At 53.7% G+C, this 24,183-nt stretch overlaps 1 protein-coding gene across 3 annotated transcripts in view; it reads right to left on the bottom strand.

The window, feature by feature from the left end:
- The window catches only part of SGSM1 (small G protein signaling modulator 1), a 36,065-nt gene continuing 11,882 nt past the window's right edge, over nt 1-24,183 (bottom strand). Inside the window, exons 4-27 of one of the 3 annotated variants that reach the window (XM_053959770.1) lie at nt 22,609-22,771; nt 21,699-21,851; nt 21,154-21,221; nt 20,870-21,015; nt 20,318-20,449; nt 19,677-19,801; nt 19,068-19,130; nt 18,215-18,282; nt 17,683-17,846; nt 17,158-17,287; nt 15,700-15,870; nt 14,679-14,817; nt 14,345-14,409; nt 13,862-14,007; nt 12,799-12,927; nt 12,197-12,379; nt 10,432-10,503; nt 9,344-9,925; nt 8,485-8,609; nt 7,283-7,365; nt 6,929-7,038; nt 6,580-6,676; nt 6,061-6,228; nt 1-5,773 (exon numbers count right to left, since the gene is read on the bottom strand). In XM_053959770.1, the coding sequence (XP_053815745.1) occupies nt 5,685-5,773; nt 6,061-6,228; nt 6,580-6,676; nt 6,929-7,038; nt 7,283-7,365; nt 8,485-8,609; nt 9,344-9,925; nt 10,432-10,503; nt 12,197-12,379; nt 12,799-12,927; nt 13,862-14,007; nt 14,345-14,409; nt 14,679-14,817; nt 15,700-15,870; nt 17,158-17,287; nt 17,683-17,846; nt 18,215-18,282; nt 19,068-19,130; nt 19,677-19,801; nt 20,318-20,449; nt 20,870-21,015; nt 21,154-21,221; nt 21,699-21,851; nt 22,609-22,771 (3,371 nt within the window). In that variant the 3' untranslated portion in view covers nt 1-5,684. The remainder of the gene's footprint in view (nt 5,774-6,060; nt 6,229-6,579; nt 6,677-6,928; nt 7,039-7,282; nt 7,366-8,484; nt 8,610-9,343; nt 9,926-10,431; nt 10,504-12,196; nt 12,380-12,798; nt 12,928-13,861; nt 14,008-14,344; nt 14,410-14,678; nt 14,818-15,699; nt 15,871-17,157; nt 17,288-17,682; nt 17,847-18,214; nt 18,283-19,067; nt 19,131-19,676; nt 19,802-20,317; nt 20,450-20,869; nt 21,016-21,153; nt 21,222-21,698; nt 21,852-22,608; nt 22,772-24,183) is intronic. The other 2 variants (XM_053959771.1, XM_053959772.1) reach the window with 2 other exon arrangements.

Here is a 24,183-nt window from a genome sequence, read left to right as displayed (position 1 = left end):
TTGATTTGAAAATACATTAACCATAGAGAATAGAGCTTTAATTTTTCTTTCTCAACAACAATAAGGAACAGTTTACATTAAAAAAAAAAAAAAAAAAACAACCAAAAGCATGAATAAAATAATATAAAACAGATATTATACCACAGTGTGGAATTCAGATAATCTAAGAACATTAGCAGCACTTCTACAAATAGATTAAAAGCTGTAAATGCTCGTTAAGCTCATTTCGAGCAACTCCCAGAGACCAAAATGGCATCCAACAGAGAAAAGCAGCAATTCTGTGTAGGGCAACAGAAAAGTCTAATGCCAGGACACCAGATACATTCAAATCCCTGTGCTGAGGGGTAATTCCCTGTCCCACAGAGCCCCCACGATGGCTGTCACACCCTGTCACCTGGCCTGGCTCTCCAGAACACTCCTTGAACAAGGGAAGTGACAATCGTGGGTCTGAAGTTACATCCACGTTGCATTTTCAAAGCTTTTCTTTAATTCTGTTTGGGAAAACAATTTATTCCCTGGCTTCTGGGAATTACTCTCCAGAGAGGATAAATTTCTGAGAATTTAAGTCAATCTTACATAGTCACAACAATGACATTTTTAGTCTCTTGTTATCCAGGATCAGGATTTTCAATTCTTTATCATCCTTAGCAGCAAAGCCATACTCATTCCTAAAACTTCCATGTATTTCAGATCTTGTGCATAGTTTAATCTTTAGCATTCATTTGTTAAAAAATAATTTAAAAAAAAAGGATAAATGCTGCTTTTTCCCCCTCATCAAAGCACTGATGCAAAGTGCTCTTGCTCTCAGTCCTGTCCCACTGCTGATGGCTCGGGAGCCACCGTGGAGAAGGGACTGTCCCCTGCAGCACCATCCACGGGCTCTGCTCAGCCTCCATGTGCAAAATCCATCTATAAAAGGAAGCTATTTAAACTGCTGAACAGGAATTTAAGGTGGAATATGCTTATCACCAATCTGAAATTAAATTAGAAATTAGTTTGGACACATTAAAAGACTTCTGCGGCCATTCCAACCACGTACATTCTCCGGGAAGTTCAGGATTTGGGTAAAGTTTGGAAGGAATCCACACACTGAGCTGTGTGAATGTGTGGCTATGGCCCCAAATGGCCTCAGCCATGGCCCACTTGGCCACCAGAGGACAGAAATGTGGTCACACTGAGAACAACAATTGTTTAGATGCCTTAATCAGTGAAATATTGCTTATTAAGGGCGATGAGGATGCTGACCTTGAGTGGAAAAGCAGGAACAATCAGTGGCATTTGATCTACTTCTGTCTGAAAAAGTTTTTATAGGAATTCTTGACACAGGTTCTGGTGAGTTCCAACCCTTCCATAGTGCTAGGAAGGGTTGGAACTCCACCTCTACATTGTGCTCTATCAGTTTGTGCTCACACGACAGTAAAATACTGAAGACAAGCCCAGAACTGCTCAGTACTTAGGGAAATTCCCAAATGGAATGAGAAATAAGACAGAGGTTTTGATGACATGACCATCGTTTTGGTCCTACTGATCAAAGGCTCAGAGGCTCCCACTGTGCCTCTATAGAGAAAAGTGATTTAGATACTGTAAGATATTTCAAAAGGAAACTTAGGGGATGAGAATCCCAAAATTAATCCAGTCCCTGGTCAGAGGCCCATTGGCTACAGTGGCTCCCAGTGCAGGGGAACAACCTCAGGAAAATCCAGGAAAGAGAGGGGAAATAGCCAGGCAAAATAAGTAATAAATAAATAAAAAACAAAGAATAAGAAGAACTTCATCCCATGAACTCTTCTTGGCCACAAGGCTTGTGTCTCCAGGGATTTTGGGACCCGTCTCTTCAATAGTTCCACCTCTCAGCCTTTTTTTCACCTGTCAGTGACAAGGGCTGGCACCTGCAGTTCCACTGCTGGCTCACATTGCACTACCAGGTGCATTTGGATGAGTTCAGGGATGCTCCCCATGCCAGGGGCTGGATGAGAGCAGGACAGGGACACAGCAGGAATTCCCCACACATAAAAAAACCCTCTCAGTCTTCATGGAAAACATTCACAGCAAAGCAATTCAGGGACTCAACAGAGCAAGAGAAAAACTCCTAGGAAAATCACACAATTAGGAACAAACACAACTTCTAAAGGGTCTGCACAGGTGACACCAAAAGAGATGGGTACCAGGAGCTCGTTGGGAGGTTGCAAGAGCAGAAAGCTCAAATGCAGGAAGAGAATCCACTTGTCACTCCCTCAGGGGAACACAGGGCCAGGACACAAACACTCAATGGATTTACACACCCAAGATTATCTGAGCTCAGCAGCTCGAGCGTGAGACAAACCCCAAACCCCACAGCAATGTGGGTGCTCAGTGAGGGCGTGATGGGAGCTGAACTCAGCCCGTGGAGCTCATCCTTCCTTCCTCAGGCTCAGCTTGGAGTGACTGGGGCAGGGAACGTGGGCTGGCAGCTCCTGCACCCAGGGGAGAATGCAGCAGTCTCCTCAGAAAGTGTGGAGTTATGGAATGGTTGGGGTTGGAAGGAAACTTAGAGATCACCCTGTTCCACCTCCTGCAGGGACACCTTCCACTATCCCAGCTTGTTCCAAGCCCTGTCCAACCTGGCCTGGGATCCAGGGTGTGCCTTATAGTGCAGAATTTCTCCCTAAAATCCAATCTAACCCTGCCCTCTGTCAGTTTAAGGTACAGAGCTCCAGTGCCTGTTCCCACAGAGCCAACAACAGGCTAAAATAGTCCTGGGCTGGCAGTGCCACTGGGGGGGGGGGTGGATTTCAGCTGCACAGAGCTGCTGGGATGAGACATTCCTCTTCCCCAAGGGGCCAGACAAGATTACTGTATATGGGCAAGCCTGGTGACAGGCCTCTCCTGCGTGGCAAACAGGCCATCCTTGGCTGCACAGCTGGGAGAGATCCCTGCTGGCTTCCAGCACCACGACTGCCCCTGTCAGAATTCCAGAACAAGGCTTTATCTCATGGGGATCCAGCAGATCTGGGGCAGAGCCAGGCAGGAGAGCTGAGGCCAGAGAAGACCCACAAACATGAGCACAGCAAAACCTTTGCTTTTCAGCTTCTTAGCAGCTTTTAACCACCAAAGAGAGCCCCAGGCTCCTGGTGGGGTCTCACTGTAGGTCCCCACAAGCACAAGAACTTGCCCAGCAACACAGCTGAAACAAAGCTTTTTTTATATTAGTTTTCCCTCTTTTTTTTTTTTTTTCCTCTTGTTCAGTCTTAAAGCCAGAACCAAGATGAAGCTAAACTGAGGTTGTGATGGTGGCTCTGCTCTGAGCTTCCTGTTGCCCCACCAGAACAACTCTCCCAGCACAGGGACAGTGACAGATTGGCACATCATGGAACAGGTGCTATAGAAACCACACAGTTCTTAGAAGCAAAAGATTCCTCACCCCTCCCCCTCAAAAAATAACCCACTTAGTTGACATATTTTCTCTCTATGCTGTATATATATATTATATATAGACACAATTCTCTGGTAAACATTTACAAGATATCATAAATAACATTGAAAATTTCTATCTCCATTTGCACAACAGCGCGCACTCACACGCCAGCACACAAGGACACACAGTCAGGTACAATCAATAAATAAATACTTTTTTCTCCCCCTGCCCCAGAAATTATTCAAAAAAAACACTGCTATTGAGCGGCCCAAAGACACTCTCAGTAAATACAGACAGCAAATATTGTGCAGAATTTCTTGGCTGTTTTTGTTTAAAAACCAAGGAAAGAAGCTTGAAAGGTTTAGTGTCGGTGATGTTGCTGGGTCAGGTGGTGTTTAAGGTGACCTGCAGGTCCCTGGCCCTCAGGAAGGGGAGAACAGAGTCCTTCCCTTTCCCTCTAGACAGGTGACAGATCTGTCCTAGAACCCTGAGGGAACAGGAGCAGCCTGGGAAGGAGGAAGGACATGAGCTTTTCACTCTGCTTGGTGGAAAGATGAAAGATTCTCACAGGAACTGGCAGATGTCAAGCTCTTTTTTTTTCCGGTGCTACTGCAGTCCAGCACCCTTTGGGGTTTTACTGCTTCAGGGAATTCCCAGATTGTTGGGATTACGAGGAGTGAAGGGCTTCCCATTGCTCTCCTCCTGCCCCAGCCCTTCCCCAAAGGGTTCAGGATGTGCCACTGCCTTTTCCAGCTGTGACCTCCATGTCCCAGAACACAGAAATTGCCGATTTGCCCAGAAACAGCAAACCACTCCACCACGCTGCTCAGACCTTCCCTGCAGCAGCAGTTTTCTCCTGTGCAGACTGACAACCACCTTTTTTTTCTGCCAGCAACATCTGACACGTGCCACGAGCCAACACAAACCAGCACAGACAGATGTTCCACGGGAGGAGGAAGGGCCCCTTTCCCTCCTGTGGGAGCACTCCAGCAGCAAGGCAGGAGCAGGGCCAGAGGAGAGCACACACACAGCACATATTGCACCAGGGGGGAACACAAATGTTTGCAGCAAAACTCAAGAGAAAGTACCCTCAGAGAGAGCTCCAGCCCAGCACCCCCAGCACTGCTCTCCCCAGCTGGGCTGGACCCTCCATCCACCCACCCTTCTCCTTTTCCCTTTTTGTTTTTACCTGAGTTGAAAAATGACTCCGAAGCCTCTGCAGGGCAGCCTGTGTGGGACACAGCAGCTGGAGAGGCACTTCAAGCAGTGGGCTCCAGGCTGTGCAGGAAATGTGGCCACACAAGTGCATCTTCCCAAAGCAAAGCCCACTCAGGGACCTTGGGCTATTTTCCTCTCACAGGCCTGTGGGAAAAGCCCACCAAGACCTAACTGGAGATGCTCAGTGGGTTTAGGGGACTCAACAGCCAGCCCTGAAGCTGTCAGAGGGAAAGTCAGGATAATCAGGAGCTCTGACTTGCCTTCTGAGGAGCCCTTCCCTCACAAGAGCTCAGAGGAACAAGAGACCAGACTCCTACCACAAGCAGCTAAAGTAAGGCAGGTAAGAAAACCTCCAGCCTGGAGTTCCCAGAGGAGGTCAGGACCAGATTTCCCAGCGTTCAGAGAGCATTACAGAGGCTGGATTTTGAAAAATAACCCCAGTGCTGAATTTGGAGCTGTTCTGAAAATCCATCCGGAAACGAACCTCTTGTGTGCTCAGATATTGTAGGAACAATGTACAATCCCGAGGAGAAAACAGAGCCCTAAAAAAAAGAAAATACTGAAGGGGAAGCAATGCATTGAGGGACAAGATCAAAAGAGGAATTTCTGTGATCAAAGTCCCCCCCCATTACCAGCAGAACCTCATTGTGTTGGTGAGAAGCTGAGAACTGGCAGCATCCCTGTGCTCGCAGGGCTGGCTGCCTTCCCACACCACAGGGAAGGGCTGCCCAAGGAAGCAGCCTTCCAAGGAATCAGCTTTCCCTTTGTGCCACCAAGCTCTGCTCCCCCAGCCCCCGAGCTGTGCCCGGGCAGTTTTGGTGGCCACGGCAGCTGCTCCGAGGCCAGGAAGCCACTGCCTGGTCCTGCTCCCAGCACAGGAACACACCTGGAGGGATCTTTGGTTCAGTCACTGCAGAAGGTCTGAGCCAGGGCCTGTGCTGAGCCCAGGGGACTCCCAGCTCACATAGCAGCACGTGTCCCACCACCTGAGTCCCACAGGTGTGGCACTTGGAGAAACAGGGGAAGGGAGGGGAGTCCCGGCTCTTTGGGTGCCTCGTCTGCCCCGGGTCCTTCATTTGTTCTCGATCAGAGTCTGCACTTTATAGACCAGGTCCCGAGCCAGCTTCAGGATCTGCTTGGTGTTGTGGCGCTCGGCCATTTCTGCAACACAGAGCAGACAGGTCAGGGCAGAGCAGCCCCCACCCCACAGCTCTGCTGCCCACATTCCCAGCCTCCCCTGGCAGCGACACCTGGCTCTGGAGAGCCATCCTTAACCAGCTCCCAGGATGGGGAAAGCACAGCCCAAACCTCAGCTCCCTCCAACATGTCCATTGCTGAGGAGGGCAGGTGGATTCCAGCCCCACCAGATCCCTCAGAGCTCTGGGTGTTAAACATTCCCACACCTGAGCAGCTGCCCCAAACTCAGCCCAACAGAGCACGAGCTGTACCATTGAAAAACTTGATGATGTCTGTAAAATCCATGTTGTTCTCCAGGATGATGTCCCTGTACATCTCCACCAGGGCCAGGGCAATGAAGAGCACGTAGTGAGCAGAGGAGACGTGAGCAGCAGCCCAGATGGTCTCCCAGACAGCGAAGACGTCGTCATACACCAGCTCTGTGAGCAGAGAACAGCAGTTACCACCCCACTCACCCCACCCTGGCTCACAGAGCTCACAGCAGCACTGGGGAGACACAGAGGGTGCTTCCTTCCCACAGGAACCTGCTCCAGCTGGAGCAATAAGTCTGTAAGGAGAAATATTCTGCCTGGCAGCAGGTGACACAGGCCCCAGGACACACTCATGGAGAAGCTCAGCAGCAGCTCTGGAACAACAGGTTCTGTATCCAGACAGAACAATCAGCCAGGCATAAACCAGGGAAAAGTAAAAGGGAATTAAAAGTAAGTTTAAACCTGCTGAGAAGCCTGGAAGCAGACCCTGCCCTACCCTTGGGTGGTCTCAGCACACACCTCTCTTGAAGTCCAGGAGAAACCATCGGTAGCAGAAGTAGAAATGAGTGTAATCCCCATTCTGGTGCATCAGCTCAAAGAGCTCAGAGTCCAGAATCTGTCAAGAAAAGCAAAAGGAAACTCAGGGCTGCACACACAAGGCACCAGCCATCCCTCTGCCTACTTCCTTCCATCCCACTGCTCTCCTAATGCACCAGCTCTTGCCTCCTTTTCCTGGCACACACTGCTCCAGGCCATCCTTAGAGCTCCTGCTGTCCTTCCTGCTCCCCAAAACTGAACACAGCCCCTCCAGGACCAGCTTTCCCCCTTGGGTGTGAGGAGCTGCCATCCCCATGCCAGGAATTCTCACCTGGATCAGCGACCTCATGTTGGCAAAGTGGGTGTCCATGGCTCCTCCGTGGGGGAAGTTCTGGTTCATCCTCTTCATTAGCTCGGTGAAGCAGCTGAAAGCCAGAGCCTCTGTGCAGGGAGGAGAGACATCACTGCAGGGCTGCACAGCCACTGCTGCTCCTGCAGCAGCAATGTTCCTCCAGAAAATCCAGCCTGGCTCCAGGGTGGGCTCCTGGGAGCCAGGCAGCATCACACACAAACGGGATCCTGCTCCACACCTCCAGGCACTCCACTGCAAAGGGCCACCACCCACCTGGCACATCTCCCCACAGATCCCCACACAGGGGCAGGGAAAGCAGAGCCACCCACTCACCATCATCCAGGATGACCAGGAGAGGGGCCAGCAGGTCACACATGCCCTGCACGTAGCCAATCTCAATGTGCTGCCAGATGTAGCTGTGTGAGAGAGCAGGAGAGGTGACCTGGGACCTGAGTGCCACCACCTGTCACTTCCTTTGCCCATGCCCTGTCTCCCTTCCCAGGATGCTGGGGTAAATCACACCTGTTCATTCTGTGATCCCTGTGCTGCAAATGATTAAATTCTTGTGGTGCCTCCCAGGTAAGGCACACGTGGCACAGTCCTGGATCAACACCCTGCCATGGCCACATCCAGGGTCAAGCCAGGGCTGTGCCATGGCCATTGCAGGGAAAATCAGCACAGGGAAAAGCAAAATGGGAAAGCACAGCACAGTGGGTTCATTGGTTAAAGGGCAGAGACCGACAGAACTCGTTCATCTCTCATTCTCATCCTTCTCCCTCCATTCATCCCCGTGGTTCTCTCTGCAGACATTGCCTGCCTCCCGTTCCCATCCCCAGTGTCCCAGGGAGCACCCAGCCCTGCAGGGATATCTTCCCTTTTTTGGTAGCAAGGCAAAATGTGTTCGGAGAGGACTCAGATCTGCTGCTGGCACAAGGGAAGGATCTTTTCCATCCTGCCCACTGGTTTTCCAAAATGTGCTGTGCTGAAGGTCTAATCTCAGCAGAGATCTCCAGCCCTGGCTGTCGGGTGAAGTGACAGCACTGATGGAACAGCAGCTTCTCCTCATGCTTGCAAGATGAGTAATAATATTTTAGCCTTTGCTGCCTGTGAAGCAACAGCTGAGCTGGAGCTGGTCTGAGCCTCTGAGTGTCACTAGGCAAGCTCAGAGTCACAGGGACTCAGAAATGCAACCAGGTCTGGCTCTCTCCTGGGATTTTGGGCAGGCACAAACCATTCCAGTGCTTCAGGCACTTTCTCATTAGCACTACAGCTCTGTGGGCTGATCCTCATTAAAACATTTGCCAGGCATGCTCCAGGAAGCAGGTGGGCTGCACTGCTTCCTGGGCAGCCCAGGGAGCCCCTGCCTTGGACAAAACCCCGGACACCTCAGTCTGGGGACCTCCGCATTCTTGGAGCTGTGGCCCCAGGGCTGGGGTGATGAGGGGAGGAATGCAAGGAGCAAAACTCCATAACCACACCAGAGTTTGAGGCTCCAGCCTGCAGGTGAATCCCAGGAAGGCCCCCAGAGCCCCCACCTGCACATGACGTTGCGGAGCTTCTCCAGGTTGGCGGGGGTGAAGTACCAGTAGTTGCGGTCACAGCGCTGCACGTCCTTCTCGATGCGGTGCAGGTTCACCGTGTACATGTCCAGCAGCTCTGGCTGCCCAAAACAAGAGCAGAGTTGATTTGTTTTCCAGTAAAAAGCAGGGAGAGAGCTGCAAGGGCAGTGGAGCGACAGGGCAGAGTTTGGGTGGAAGGTGGGAGCCCCTCTATGCCCAGCTGTGGGATCAGTACTGGGTAAATGCAGGTAAATCCTGCCCCTCCACTCAGCCCCACTGAGGCACATCTGGAGTGTGGTGCTCAGTTCTGGGCTCCACAGCTCAAGAAAGACAAGGAGCTGCCAGAGAGGGTCCAGCAGAGGCCAGAGAGATTATTTGGAGTCTGAAGTATCTCTCTGATGAGGAGAGACTGTGGGAGCTGGGCCTGGTCAGTCTAGAGAAGAGAAGACTGAGGGGAAATCTCATCAATCCATACAAACATCTCAAACCACGTGCCAAAAGGAGAGTGCCAGACTCTTTTCAGTGGTGCTGAGTGACAGCACAAGGAGCAATGGCCATAAACTGAAACACAACAACATGAGGAAAAACTTCTTCCCATGCAGGGCGGCAGAGCCCTGGAACAGCTGCCCAGGGAGTGCACGGAATCTCCCTCTCTGGAGACATCCCAAACTCACCTGGACACGTTCCTGTGTCACCTACCCCAGGTGACCCTCCCTTGGCAGGAGGGTTGGACTGGATGATCTCCAGAGGGCCCATCCCACCCCAGCTGCTCCGTGGTTCTGTGGGTCTGTGAGGCAGCCAGGAAGGAACTCCCCCATGCCAGGTGTGTACTTACAGAGTAGGTGACACCCGTGGAGGAGAGTGCAGCTGGCTCACTGCTGGTCAGATCAGTCACAGTCAGAGAGTCCAGCTGAGGGTACAGACTCTCCATCTCTGGCTCCTCAGAGAGGTTGTCCTCACTCTCCACCAGGCTCTGCTTCTCAGCCTCGCTGTCTGCCCAGCTCTCCACCACAGTCAGGGCCACAGTGTCACTGTCACGCAGGAGCACCGCCGAGCCCTCACCCATGGGGACAAAATCCACGCTTCCACCAGTGGGAAATTCCCCTTCCAGGCTGTCTTGGCCCTGCAGCTTCTCCTGCTGGACACCATCCGTGTCCGGCGGGGCTGGCACATCGGACCCAGCAGCCTTTCCCTGGGAGCTGGATGAGGATTTGGTGGTTTCCAGGGCACTGTCCTCGTTGCTGAAGCTGCGCTCCGAGAACCCCGATGTGATGGAGAAGTTTTGGGAAGAGGGGTGCCCAGAATCAGGGGAACACGTGCCGTTGGGGACTGTGCCATTGGGGATCTTGCTCTGTTTGCCATCTTCCAGCTGAGAATCTACTTCAGTCTGTTCCACCTCATCCACAGATTCAAACACCTGCAAAGTGGGAAGACATCCCAGGCATTCAGCAAGTGTTGGGAACATGAGCACTACATCCCCAAGAGCTGTGTGCTCATAGTGCCCATGTTCCCAGCAGTGGAGAGGGAGGAAAATCCCCCTTTAGCTTCTTCTGCCTGGATTTGTGTCAGTATTTGGTCGTTTGCACAATTCCAAGCCCACAAATCCCTGCTCCAAAGGACTATGCTTTGCTTGGTGTTATATACTGGGCAGAAATTTCAATAGGTGTTAAACACCTGGGCATGAACAGAGGGAGCAGCCCTGGGCCTTCAGGTGTGAGGCCACGGGGCAGAGCTGGCAGGTGAACACTGAACACCCCAAGCAGAGCACAGTTCTGACATTAGCAGCTCCAAGGCAGGCTGGGGACTCATTTACCTCTTCCAACACTGGTTCTGTTTGCCAGAAATCACTGTGGTTGTGGTGAGGGGTCGGCCCAAGCCAAGGCAGAGCCGTGGGGACAAGGAATGGAGGGACAAGGTGCTCACCTGGGTGCTGGAGCTGGAGTCGCTCTGCAGCCGGGCGTGGTTCTGCCGGCCGGAGCTGCAGCTCTGCGAGGACTGCAGGGGACAGGGAAAAGTGAGAAAGAAAAGAAAAGCAAAGCAAAGGGGTCAGGGTGAGGGACCTCAAGCAGAGGTGGCACTTCTGTGGGTGAACAGCAAGCAGAAAATGCATCCAGTAAATATCTGATCCGTGGAGGACGTTCCTGTCACACCGGTGCTGCTGCATCACCCAGCACAGTGCCCTGCCTCAGCCCCTGACACTGCTGGGAAGGTGACAAAGCCAAAGCTTTGCCAGGTCAGTGCACTTGTTCAAGTGCTGTGTGTTGGGTCTGAAGGAGCTGCTTTCCTCTGGCCTGCGTGGAGGTCACGCTGCCTCCCTGGAGTGAGAATTTTTACAAATCTCTGTCCTAATTTGGCAGCAATGCAGCTCAGCCCAGCTCAGTTTACATAAACGATGAAGTCAGGCTATAAAACAGTCCCTCCAAGCATATTCATGCTTTTTTTCCCTTTTCTTCAAGGACAAATATTGATGTTTTAAGCCAGACTCGGTGGAAGCAGCTCCTCTCAAAGTCACGAGCACCCTGTTCTGGCTTCCAGCTGAAGCACAGAGGGAAGGGCTGGGCTTTGCAGGCACCAGCCTGGCTCTGTGGCGTCCCTCTGAACAGCCACCCCACAGTGAGAGCGAGTCCTCCCCATTAACTGAGCAGAGGTGCAGAGTGTGGCCATGACATCACACACAAACAACAGGATTTTAAGAAAATACAGCGCATTCAGAACAGCAGCTGTCCCCACCCTTGTATTGTGGGTGTTTGCTGGGCAGGGCTCTGGTGGGGAAAGGAAGGGTGACAGTTTTCCTCCATTACCATGGGAGCACTTAAAACAGGAAATTTCAGGTTGAGATGGGAAAAGGGGGGAACTTTGCGTGTGTTCATGCTGCCAGCTCCCTTCCCAGTGCCTGATCCCAGAACAGGCACACGTGGGTCCAAAGGAAGAGCCACGGTGGAGATGCTGAGGGAATGGGAATGATTCCCAGGGCTTCAGCCAATGGAGCAGCGCCTCTGCTCACCCTGAGAGCTGCATCATCCAGTTCCACCCTGCCCCTGGCTCAGATCTGCCTTCCCTGCATCTCTCCCTCTCTGGGCACACACGTAGCCTGCAGGACTGTGGCTGAGCTCATCTCCTTCCCAAAGCACTCACATAAACTTCCCAGAGGGAAGCAGATCAAATCTCCAGCGCTCACCTTCCCTCTGGGCCAGCAGCCTGAGGTCAGGGAATGCTCTGCCATGCTGGGCTCTTCTCCTCCAAGGACAAAAGTCTCATGGAAACACTCCCTGGACTCTGTTCCCAGGACTGCCTTTCCTTTCACAGGCTTTTCCCTCCACACCCTTTGGTTTGGGCTGTGGATCTCATCACTGCATTGCTAAAAGCCAGTCCCAAGGTGCTGGATGACACAGGGGATGAGGGTGTGCTGAGGCTTCCTCCATGCTGGAAAAGGGAGCCAGGAAGCCCAGTGCTCTGCTTCACAGCCCCTCAGTGCCAGGAACATGCTCTTCCTCCTCACCCCTACTTCAAACCATCCTCCACCGAGCTAATCCTGCCCCAGGAGTGCGTCAGGTAATGAGTATTTCACTTCCACAGAACACAGTGAGGAACAAGGCACACAGGCGGGCACAGGTCAGAGGAGGAGGCTGGGCAGGACCTGTGTCTCCACCCCACACGGACTCTGGGTGGGCGCTGCCCAAGCCCTCACCTCGTTGCTGATGGTCGAGTCCCTGTGCATCATCCTCTGGATGTGGGAGTCCAGACTGGCCCCCGAGGAGCACTTGGCCAGGGCTGCGGCGTGCGACTCCTTCTCGCGCTGCCGGACGATGGCCTCGCAGCCCAGCCACTCTGCCATGGTGTGCTCGTAGCACGCCCGGGTCTGCTCGTCAGCCTGGGACACCAGGGGACAGGGGCTGGCAAAGGTTGTCCCTGCAGAGCCCCAAACCAGCCCCAGCTGTGCCCCACACAGGGCGGTGCACATTTGTGTGAACTGTGGTTCGTGGGACATAGCCACCCTTACCCTGCACAAAAATTTGGATGGAAAAACGCTCATCCATCCCCTCCCTGCCCTCCCAAGGTGCACAAGGCACTGAGCATGAGGAGCTGCAGAGGCCAGTGAGAAGCTTGGCCCTACCAATTGCTGCTGATCCAAGGGTTTGCCCCACTCCTACCCACAGCCCAGTGCAGAGTGGACACGAGGCGCAGTGGGCTCAGAGGGTGGGCTCTGCTAGCAGACCCCTCCACTGGGCAGGACCAGGGCACACCTGTGAGCACACCGGGCTGCTGAGCTGGCAGCACACCCTCACCAACCTCCTTCCTCTCCGCCTCTGTCATCCCAAACTGGTAATGGCCCAGCAGGAAGGGCCACACAGCCTTCCTGATCTCGTGCTGGATCCCACCGTAGTAGATCAGCCGCAGCAGCTCCTGGTCCTCGTAACTCTGTGGGAAGAGCCTGGGTCAGGGCACAGACACAGCCAGGGTGTATGGGTGTCCCCAGCCTGGCTGTGCCACCCATCAGCACCCCAACTGATGCCTCAGGTTTAAGCTTTTATGTTTTTCAGATTCTGTGCTGCTTTGGTGTGTAGTTCTGAGCTTTATATTAGGGGATGGTAAGTTCTCTTCACAGAGCAGGTAGACAAAACAATTCCTTCTCTAGCTGGACAACTAGATCCAAATCTCAGGCCCAAGAACATGAACAACATGGACTGAAGAGAGAACAAGGATGGAACTTCCTAAGCGAAAGCTATAATTGGACAATTAACTCCAATAAGCAAATGGACCAGAACTTCTAAAAATGAGAGACCCCATGAGCGGTCGCGCATTTTGTGACCATTTTGGGTTCATCTTGGGTGTAGCCCTGGCTGGGCTCTTGTGCTGCCCAAGATATATCAATTGAGGCCTTCTAATAAATACCTACTTTATTCTTTATCTCTTTCTAGTCTCTGTGTTAGAGAGCCCCCAGCCCCACTGCCCATGATCCCTCAGACCCCCGCCTGGGCTTAAGTAGAGCCAGAGGCTGTGGGTGGACATTTTGGCTCTCCACACCAAAGAGTGGCCCACCAGAGTCACTGAGGGCCACTGCTGTGCCCCCGAGCTGGCAGCACGTCAGGACCCCGCTCAGGACAGCAGAACCTGGGTGACAGACACTGCTGCAGGCAGGCTCTGAGCAGAAGCACTTGAAGAAGAGCAGTGCTCACTCCTCAGCTCTCACACGCCAAGGATTAGGAGCCTCAGGCTCTGTGCAGCCTGGGACAGCATGGCTGACTTCTCTCCGTGAAGAACTTCTTGACGTGTTTCAGCACCCGCTTCAGTGACACTGCCCTGGGCCCCCCGAGCCCAGCAGAGCTGGTGTGTCCCCAGGGCATGGCCCTACCGAGCTGTCCTGCAGGTATCTGTGCCAGATGTCCACGGTGAGCCCCGCGCTGGCGCTGCAGGGGACGTCGGGGGACACGATGTTGTGGTTCACCAGCGCCGACAGGTGGGTCCTCACCGTGGACAGGTGTCTGCAGTAGGCCAACCCTGCAGCAGGAACACCACACCTTCAGCTGTGCAACTCCGGGAAACACGGGGATGAAGAGCAGGAGAAGGCTCTGGTGGGGCTGGGCCCTGGGGGAGACTCCCTGCAGCTACATCCAGCCCTCAGAGCTGGGAATCTACTGGGAATCATCTTGTACCCCCAGTGCTGCTGCTCACGGGGTCAAGGCTGAGAGGCAGAGCCCAGCTGTTTGCTCCCCACCCTGAGCACGTGCAGCAGGCTGGTCCCAGCTCCCCCAGCACCACTCCCAGCCCAGAGCCCAGGACCTCACCCCTTATCCTGTCACACATCCCAAGGAGCAGGGGGGTGACAAGTACTCACATCCATAGAAGGCCCGGGACAGGATCTGGTACTTCATGTTGTCACATAACAGCTTCAGCGGGGCTCTGCCAACAAAAACACACAGCACATGAGGGCAGAAAATGCTCCTGTGCATCCCCTCAGCCTGGCTTTGATGCCACTGATCCAGCTTTGCCTGCAGAGATTCACCAGGAATGCTGCCTGGCTTCAGAGCAGCATTTCCTGCCGCCAGGCTCTGGAGCAGCTGAGATGTCCCAGATGAAGGGACAAGCCTCACCTCAGCCACATCCCACTGACCCTGCCATGGCTCCTGCACACTGAGCCCTGGCTCTGCCGTGCCCCTGGGCCCTCGTACCTCTCATGGCTGCAGCCATTGGCCGGGCCCCCGTCGGAGGAGCCGCTCTGGGAGCAGGAGGAGCAGGAGGATTTGCGGGTGCTGGGCTGCCACATGGGGGGCAGGACAGCCCCCGGAGCGTCCATCAGGTCCTGGGGCACTGCAGGAGGGCAGAGAGGAGCGTCAGCTGCAGCCTGGCACTGCCCTGCAGTCAGGGAGCCACAGGGGCCCAACAGAGAGAGAGCTTTCATTGGCAAACGCAGCATCCCGCTCTTCCCAAGGAGGCTCCAGCAGCCAAGCAGGAGCCACCGCAGGGAATCACAGCACTGGTGAGCTCAGGAGAAAGGAATGGGAACAAAGAGCACTGATGAGAGAGAACCATTGCTAATTAACCAGCTAATTCAGAAAGCTGATCTTAAACTGCTTCGTGCTGACCAAGGCAGAAACCCAACACCAAGGCTCCAGAGAAGGGGCTGCAGAGAGAAAACAGGATTGAAATCAGCTGCTGTCCCAGGAAGAGTGGATTACTGCAAGGGAAAAGGCCCATCCCTCAAAGGATGCCATCCAAAGTTCAGGAAAAGAAGGGAGCATCCAAATCACAAGACAGGAGATGAAGACTTGGATGAAGAGGTTGAGAGGCACAGCAGGAGCTCTGCATGTTGTCACTTGTTAATCCCTGCTTGAACCCAAAGTGCTACTGCAAAGGCCTCAGGTTCTGCTCAGGTACCACCCACACACAGCCCAGGCCACGAGGAATAATCCTTTTTACTCCTCCTTGGAAATTAAATTGTGGTAGAAATTTCATCTTCTGGCTGGGCAAAGGTGTCCTCGCTCCCCCTTGGTCTCAGTGGCTCTCCCTGCCTGTGATAAGGAATAAATGACATTGGCAGGAAAAATACTGAATTATTCCCACAGAAGTCCCTTCCCCTCCCACTGAGCTGATGGGTCAGTGGCAGTCAGTGGTGACACGGCCAGCTCTGCAGGAGCTCTCAAGTGACAACATAGGTGAGCTGAGCACCAGACCCAACCAACAGCTCATTACACTGATGCCAGGAGGTGCCCAGAGCAGCACGGAGAGCTCGGGATCTGCCAGGGAGACTCAGACAACATTTAGGGATCACCACCATCTTGCTTCCAGCTGGAATCTTCAGGATCTTCCCTCTCCCAGCAGTCACAGGTGCAAGGAATGGGTGAAAAGCACCATTAATGGCAACTAGAGACACAGAGAGAGGACAAAAGCACCAATGAAAGGGGAGAAAGGACGAATCTGTGGAGAAGAGAGAATGAAGCAGTTCCACCCCTGGCTGAGGAGGTGCACAGGAACAGCACAGGCTGTGATGATGCCAGCTGAGGAGGTGGCAGCAATTCATTTCCCAGAAAATGTGGCCCCCAGCATGGAGTTTTAAGGGGTAGATCAAAAGGCAGTCACAGAAAAGCACATCTCTATCTGCTGGTTTAGCTTCAATCAGGTTTTTATCTGACTCACTGAATTGTGTTAGTCAGCTGAAGGCAGGGAGAACCAAGTATAATCTCAACTGACGTTATGGAGGAGTCACAGCGGATGTAATTTCTCCCTCATAGCCTCCAAAATGTAAGAAAAAGGTTTCCATCCGATTTCAGAGCTTTTTTAAAGAACACTCCACAAAACTCCATCTAAAACTCATTCTCTCCCCCTTCTAAAGTCACCTATGATGTCCCCAGAGGTCAGGAAAAGTTCTTGGCGTCTCACAGAAGAGTGAGGACACACGTACAGACATTTCAGCCAGGTTCAGATCATTCACCACCAGACATGAAGAGGCATTTCTGGTTTGGAGAATCCAGCAGCACCCCCTCCCTCCAGTAAGGGACTGAAGACAGGTGGGTGCAGCCTGGCAGCACCCAGAGCAGGGTGCTGGGACCTCCCCTTTGTGCTGCAGGAGCCACACTGAAGGAACATCACTGCATTTAGTGCAGCCTGGGGGCAGCAAGAGAAGAATCAGCCCTAGGGGCTTGTGATGGCAGAAGGTGGCCCCCAAGTGACCAAAGTGAATCTTTTTACTGAAATTATGTGGGTATTATTAAGAGGGGTTTTTGCTGACTATGAATGCTGTTGTGCAGCTGCAGAAACAAAGGACTCAGTAGCAAGTGGAAGTTAAAACAAAAACAAAAACAAACAAACAAACAAAAAAAAACATAGAATCATGGAATGATTAGGTTGGAAGGGAATTTGGAGATCATTTAGTTCCATCCCTTGCCATGGGCAGGGACACCTTCCATGATCCCAGGTTGCTCCAAGCCGCATCCAGCCTGGCCTTGGACCCTTCCAGGGATGGAGCAGCCACATCTGGCTGTTCTCTGTGCCAGGGCCTCCCACCCTCCCAGGGAGGAACGATGCCATTTAAATCAGGCAGCACCGGCACAACCAGAGCCCCTCCCCTGGAACCACCTCCCGCTTTGCCCCGTGCCCATCAGCGCCGTGTCCCAGCTCCTCCAACCCCCCCAAAGCCTGCCCTGCACTCACCAAACTCAGTCTGTGTCCCGGGGTAGATGATCCTGAAGACATAATCTGTGGCTTCGTCATCTTCCTTGTCAGACGCGGACTCGGAGGAGCCCTGGGGGCTTCGCTTCTTCAGTTTGGGGAACACCTTTCCCTGGGGAGCAGAACCTGCCCTTCACGAGCCACCCATGTCCAACCACTCCCTTCCCGAGCTCCTGCCCCACCTGCTTTGCCATGTCTGCACATTCCCTGGGCTGGAGCAGCCCCTGGATCAAGTTTTCCAGTGGCAGGTGAATCCATAACCCTGCTGGGCACAGGGTAAGTACAGCCCAGAGAGCCAAACCCTCATGGGCAGCCCTCCCACAGCACCCCCCAGCTTTCCAGAAGGGTCTGTATAGCTGGGCAAGGCCATTAGCTAAACCCAACCACCACATTTTAATATTAATTCATTGAATTTCTTAATTTTGGGAGGGGATCATTTAAAACACAGCAGCCACTAATGCCAGGCAGAGGGTCCACAGGGGAGCCCCAGCAGGAACAGGCACCCACCTTTCCCCGCTGTGACCAGAGGGGTGGATCCAGCTGCCCGTGGGGCAGGAGGCCGTTCTCCAGGCAGGACAGGAACTGCAGCAAGTGCCCTCCACGGGGGAAGCGCAGAGGTGGCCTCTGGATGCCATCCTGGCTCACCAGGACAACCGTGCCACCACTGTCTACTGCTGGCAACAGCGAGAGCAGACACGGCCATCAGTGAGGGAAACAGCACAGGCTGAGAGGCTGGAAAGCTCAGGGAATGGAAAATAGGGACTTTCTTCCTTGTGTGGATTCTCCTCCAAGTCCATGATAAGACAGGCTCTGGAAAAGGCTTGCTGGGATCACCCCCTTGGAAATCAGAGCCCTGCTCTGCAGGGAGCACTCCCAGCCAAGCACCACAGCCAGGAGCTGGGGGAAGACTTTCCTAGAAGCACTTAAATCATAGTGACCACCCAGAGCTCTGCCTGGAGCCAAAGCAGAACCATGCCCCAGAGGTAAGGGATCGAGTGCCAGGTGACACAGCCCCCAGCAGCCCCAGCTGTGGCCTTACCCTGCTGGTGACAGTGCAGGTACACGATCTCCTCCAGGCGAATGGTCATGGCATAGTCCCAGTACACGCTGGAACAGAGGGACAGGGAGGCCGTGAGCCTCAAGGGTGTGAGAGGCTCTGCTGCTGCTCACAGCAGCTCCAAACCCTGCTCCTGATCCCCTGGCAGCAGCCAAAGCCACAGAAAGGATGAGATCCCAGAGCAGTGATGCCAGCCTGATGAGTGACAACATCCCTCCAGAGCCAGGAGCTGTCCCTGCCACCTCAGCTCAGCCAGGGCCAGTCCTGTCCTGCCTGCCCTGGGTGGTTTCTCTGCCCTCACGCTGTTCCCAGACAAAGGAAATGTGTCCATGGATCCTGGCAACTGCAGGGAGGGACTGGTGCCCTGCAGAGCACCCCAAGAATTCCTCAGGAGCAGCCCTGAAGCCCCAAGGAAATGTGCAGTGAGGTCCAAGCCTGGGATGCTGCTCTGCCCCGGGGAGGGGAAATAAACCCTCACAATTTGTGGGGTTTTTCCCGAGCTCACAACAGATTTGTTGCTCAGCTGCTTCTGTTCATGAACTGTCTCAGCACAGGCACCTCGAGGTGTCTGAGCAAATCTAGAACATGCTGGAGAGCTGGTGGCCACCAGACAGAGCAGGGAGGCAGGGTTTCATTCCTGTGGAGAGTCCAGCACTGCTGTCCAAGGGTGTCAGCACTCAATCACATCCCACTTCTTTGCAACAAAGCAAATTTCCAGATTCTGAGCAGCAGCAGCATCTGCCACTTGACAAAAATAGTGCTTAAATAACATTAAAAACAGCTCGTGAAGGACAGGAAGGTGTGCAAGAGTGACTCCTGGTACAGTCATACTTACTGTGCCATCTGCCTCCTCTCTTCCTTGGTCACGTCTTGACACTGGGAATTTTTAGAGCTTAGGCTGATGCCCAAGGCAAGAACTCAAGAAAAGGAGTGTAGAGATGAAAACAGATTTTAGGGGAGGGTACCAGGCACAACTGAATGGCCCAGGGGCCAAGAAGAAAGGGGAGATGAAAAGCACACAGGTAAACAAAACCCAAAAAACTACAACTGACAATGAACGAAATTGAGGCCAAGCTCTGCTAAAGATCTCTAGGTCAAAGCATCAGTGTCCTAAACACTCCCACCTTCCTGGAGCCAGGAGAAACCCAGGAGCATGGTGTGCTGGGAGGGAGGGAGGGCATTCCCCTCAGAAAATCCCCCAGGGCAACAAACGAAACCACTTTGTGTGTTTTGGAACAAGTCCCACTCCCTCACTGAGCACTTCCCAGCAGAGACACATCTCACACCACCTCCTGTCACCCTCTCCCTGCCTCCTTCCCATTACAGCCTCAAGGATGATGGTGTTTCTCTGGGAAAACAGTGATGGCTTTGCATCCCAGATCCAAACTCTGCCCCAGGGGAACACTTCCCCCCGCCCTGCTCTGGCACACTCGGAGCCAGTCACCTCTTCTCGTAGTCCAGGTCGCCCACAGAGCCGTTCATCAGCTGGTTGGGGGTCCACTTCAGTGCCATGATGTCAGCAGTCTGGTGAAGGGACAGATATCCCGGGATTGCCTCCATGTCATCTCGCTTGGGAAGAGAAACACAGCGACAGAGTGAGCTGGAAAATGCCAGAAGCACAACACCCTGGAGCTCAGTTGTGGCCCCTCTCACACAGCCCTGCCCACCCAGTCACAAGCAGGGAGGAACCCACTGTGTCCCTGGAAAACCTCCTAGCAGAGACTCCAGGACACCTCGAGGCCTTGGGAAAAGGCTAAGAACAACTGCCCAGCAAGGAAAACCTAACAGCTCCACCTAAAAGCAGTTTGCACTTTATTTATTTGACTACAAGAAGCAGGACAGGACAGGAGGAGGAGTTTTGTGGTAAAGAAGGGGCAGGGAGAGGAGCCTGTGTTTTTACCCAGACTGGAGCAGAGCTCTTCCATCCCACTGGGAGGATCCATATCACCTCCACAAACACAATCCACTCACTGTCTTCCCAGATGAAAAAAGTGCTTTTCTCCATCCAAGAGCACTTTGGGACAGAACAAGGTGCTGAGGAGCAGAGCAGTGTTCCAGAGCCCAGCTTTCCCAGCAGGCACTCACCGGCTGCACCAGGACGTTGTTCTTGCCGTACAGGAGCGTGGCTCGGGAATTCTGGTGCAGGGACTCCACGTAGTCCCTGGCAGACAGGGATGGCCTGTCATCCATGCTGCCACTGGAATGTCTTTTCTGAATCTGCAAGAGACACACCCATGAACGTGAGGTGAGCACAGACACCCTCTGGCTTCCCACAAGCTTTTCTTGAACCTCATTCCCTCCTCACTTATCCACTTTTGAGAGACACCACTAGAAATCTTTCTCTCAGGGTCCTCTAAGGGGATTTCTGACTCTGTCCAAGCTCAGAGAAGCCCCAGGAGTGAATTTTGTTTGCAATGCACAGAGCAAATTCAGCTTTCTGCTCATACATGATGGTCCCAAGGGACATGGCATGCAGTGCCAGGAGGGGCTGGCACACCAGTGCTCTCCATGGACCACGTTCCCACCACCTCTGCCTCAAAGACTTCTTATCAGAGGGCTCCACAGGCCTTTCCAAGCAAAGGGAGCCCAGATGCTGTGGATGTAGCAGGAGCAGAGAGAGGTTTATGCCCCACTCACGCAGAGCGCCGGGCGCTTGGTGGGCGAGTCCTGGCGGCAGTGGGAGCTGTGGATCCGGTGCCTCTGGACCAGCTCATCTGCTGAGGGGTCTGTCCAGAAGTGGTCAGCAGTCTTCATCTTGGTGTATTCCAGTGCACAGGGCCCCACTGTGGAGAGGAACACCCCAAACATAAGGGAGCCATCCTCGATCCCACGGCCGCGGTCACCTCCCGGATCCGCAGATCACAGATTTGGGAGCATAGGTTTGGAAAGCAAGGAGGGAAAGCAAGTAAAGCAAGGGTTACCCAATAAAGATGCTAGAATTGGCCCATCCACTGGATCCATCAGGAGAGCCTCCTTCTCATAGTACTTGCTAGAAGAAATAAAGGACAGCAGAATGCTGGAGCACTGCAAAGTTATAGACAGTGGTTTAAATCCTCATCATGCCCTTCTCTTTCTGTATCTCCCCTTGATGGGGAGAGGGCAAGAAGCCCTAAACAGGCTGAGAAATTCCTGGGGAGCAGCAACCCTCCTGCAGCACATTCTCCATCTCCTAACTAACCTGTCCCAGGACAGGACACCTGAGCATGCAGATCCCAGAAGACAAAGACAATGCAGCCCTGACAACCCAGCCATCACCAGGGCCAGTGTGGCCTGTCTGTATTTCAGGGAGTGCACAGTGGTCACCAGCAGCAGGGCACCCATCAGAGTCCCCACGATGGGCACTGAGTGACACACCTGGCCCGTGCCACCCAGGGACTTCCCTGGCCCACGTGGACACAGGTGTTGCCCAGGCAGCAACACCCCCAGTGCCGTGGGCAGGACATGGGTGGGCTGTGCCAGTGCTCACCTGCTGTTCTCCACCAGGTAGTGCACGATTTTATCCAGGACCTTTTCGAAGAGGGCCGTGCGGATCCAGAGGTGCTTGATGGCCTGAGGAGACAGGTTGGGCAGCTTCGGCACCTTGCGCACGTTCTCCGGGACCCCCTGGGCTTGGTTTCGCCTGTAGAGGTACAAGACAAGAGACAACAACACCACAGGCTCACCCCTGAACTCTGAGGGAGCCCAGGGTGCTCCTGCCACCAGGAGCTTGGGGGTGTTGACCATAGTGGCTGGGGGATCCCAGGGAATTAGCTCTGGAGGTGCTTCCTGTCCCTATCCCACCCCCTGCTCCAGAGGGGCCGCATCTGCATTTGTAACCAGACGTCACCAAATCAGTTCCCCGCTGTAAAGACACCCCAGAACTCTGCTCTCCCTCAGCACAGTCCTCCAGCCCACACACCTTTCCACAGCTGAGCTCACAGGCAGAGCAGCTCATCTTAGGACAGCTTAAAATTCCTGCCCGCACGTAGCTGCTCCATCCATCTCCCTGCTTATTGTCCAAGGGTGAGTAATCCTCTCCCAAACAGCAGCTGAATTACTGCAGCTCCAAGCCCAGCACACCGAGACAGGCCAAACGTGGTTCCAGCTGGCTTGGTGAACTGGTCCATAAACTGTGACAGCTCAGGAGCAGCGTGCTCAGCTGTCCCTGAAGCACCAGAGCAGAGGCAGAGAGACTTAGAACTTGTCCACCCCTGCTTAAACCACAACCACAACTCAGTCTCCTAGAACAGCAACCAGTTTGGTCAAGATATAAAAAAACCCAGGAGAAGACTGAAGGAGCAATTCCTCCTGTCGAGGCTCAAGCTGGACCCAAACCACCCTTCCCACCCCAAAACCCGAGGGAGCAGAGAGGACTGGCAGCCCCGCTGGTGCCTTACGCGTTCTCAATGAGCTGCTCCAGGTCCTGCACCTTCCTGCAGAGCTCCTCTGCCAGGGGGAAGCTCTTGCCCACCTTCATGAAGAGCGCTGCGATCTTGTTGCTGCGCAGGAACCCGGCCGCCCTCCGCTTCAGCCCGAACAGCACACAGCATTCCACGGCGGCTGCAGAGAGCACAGGCCCCAGGATCAGGCTGCTCCCACTTGGAAGGACCCACAGGGATCACCCAGTCCAACTCTTTGAGGGACTGGCCACACAGTTGTTAGCACCACGCAATGTTGGCTTTAGTAGCACCATGCTCTACCCCACGGAGCCAACCTCGGGGTCTCTGCAGCACCTTCCCTATGGAGTCAGGCTGAGACAGGAGGGGCTGGTCAGCCTGGGGAAGAGAAGGTTGTGTGGAGACCTCACAGCACTCCCCAGGATCTGAGGGGGTTACAAGGAATCCAGAAAGGAACTGTTCATCAGGACCCCTCCTACTGGACTGGGTTGCTCTAAGCCCCATCCAACCTATCCTTGAACATTTCCATGGATGGAAACTCCTAAAACTCCTCAGACAATAAATGTGAAGGCAGAGACATCCCCCACCTTGGCTTCAGGAAATTGTAATCCCATCCCACACGGGAATTAACAACAAGCACCACAGCTTCTCCAGGCAGGGCAATTGCTGTGCCGGGCAAACAGGCTGACACTCTCCTTTTTGTGGTTTTTTGTGGTTTTTTGTGGTTTCTTGTGGATTGTGGAGAAACCAGCATCTCCCTGATGTTTTCCCTTCAGCCCAGTCTGAGGGATGGGCACAGCTGGAACAGGAGGTTTCACTCCCTCTGCTGGGATGGTGCAAGTCAGGAGCAGAAAGCTCAGGAGCAAGGACAGGCACCCTGAGGGTTTCTAAAGCAGCACAGGAAATGGGGCAATTTTCCCCAAAAAATCTCAATGTTCATAGAAGCATTTTTCTGAAAAGCTGAAGGAACAAAGAGCCGGGGGATAAACCACAGGCAGTGCCAGCAGCTCAGTCTGGCTTTGGGAACTCCGTTGGCACTCAGGGACACCAGGACTCATTAAGCCCCTGTGGAAGGCTGTGCCTGACTCCATGTCCTGAACTGTGCCCAGAGGCACTCACCAAACCCCAGTGAGTGCTCAGACAGCCCCTAGACCCCTTCCCTGCCCTGCCAGGGTGAGCAGGGATCCCGGGAACCAGCGATGACTCCACAGAAAGGCACGCACACACGCACAGGCTCCGCTGGCAGCTCGTTCCCAACGCCCCCTGGGAGGGCTCAGGATGGATGTCTAGTGCCAGACACAGGCTGATTAAACAGGCTGATCAAAGCACTGGAAAATCACACGGACCCACAGTCCTCAGGCCCTTGATCCAGGTGTGACAACGAGTTCTGCTCCCTCCTCCCTGGGAAGCCAGCACTGCTGAGCTGAGCCCAGATGCTGCTTCACCCCCTGCCTGGAAAGGCACGCTTCCCTACAGCTGAACACCTCCATGGAGACACAGAAAAAGGCATTCCATGCAGCCCCATCACAGCAGCTCCCAGGCTGGGAGAGGCTCATTATCCTGCCTTGATCCATG

This window comes from Vidua chalybeata, chromosome 18, assembly GCF_026979565.1.
Source record: "Vidua chalybeata isolate OUT-0048 chromosome 18, bVidCha1 merged haplotype, whole genome shotgun sequence".
Classification (NCBI taxonomy): domain Eukaryota; kingdom Metazoa; phylum Chordata; class Aves; order Passeriformes; family Viduidae; genus Vidua; species Vidua chalybeata.
This window is presented reverse-complemented; position numbering and strand designations above follow the sequence as displayed.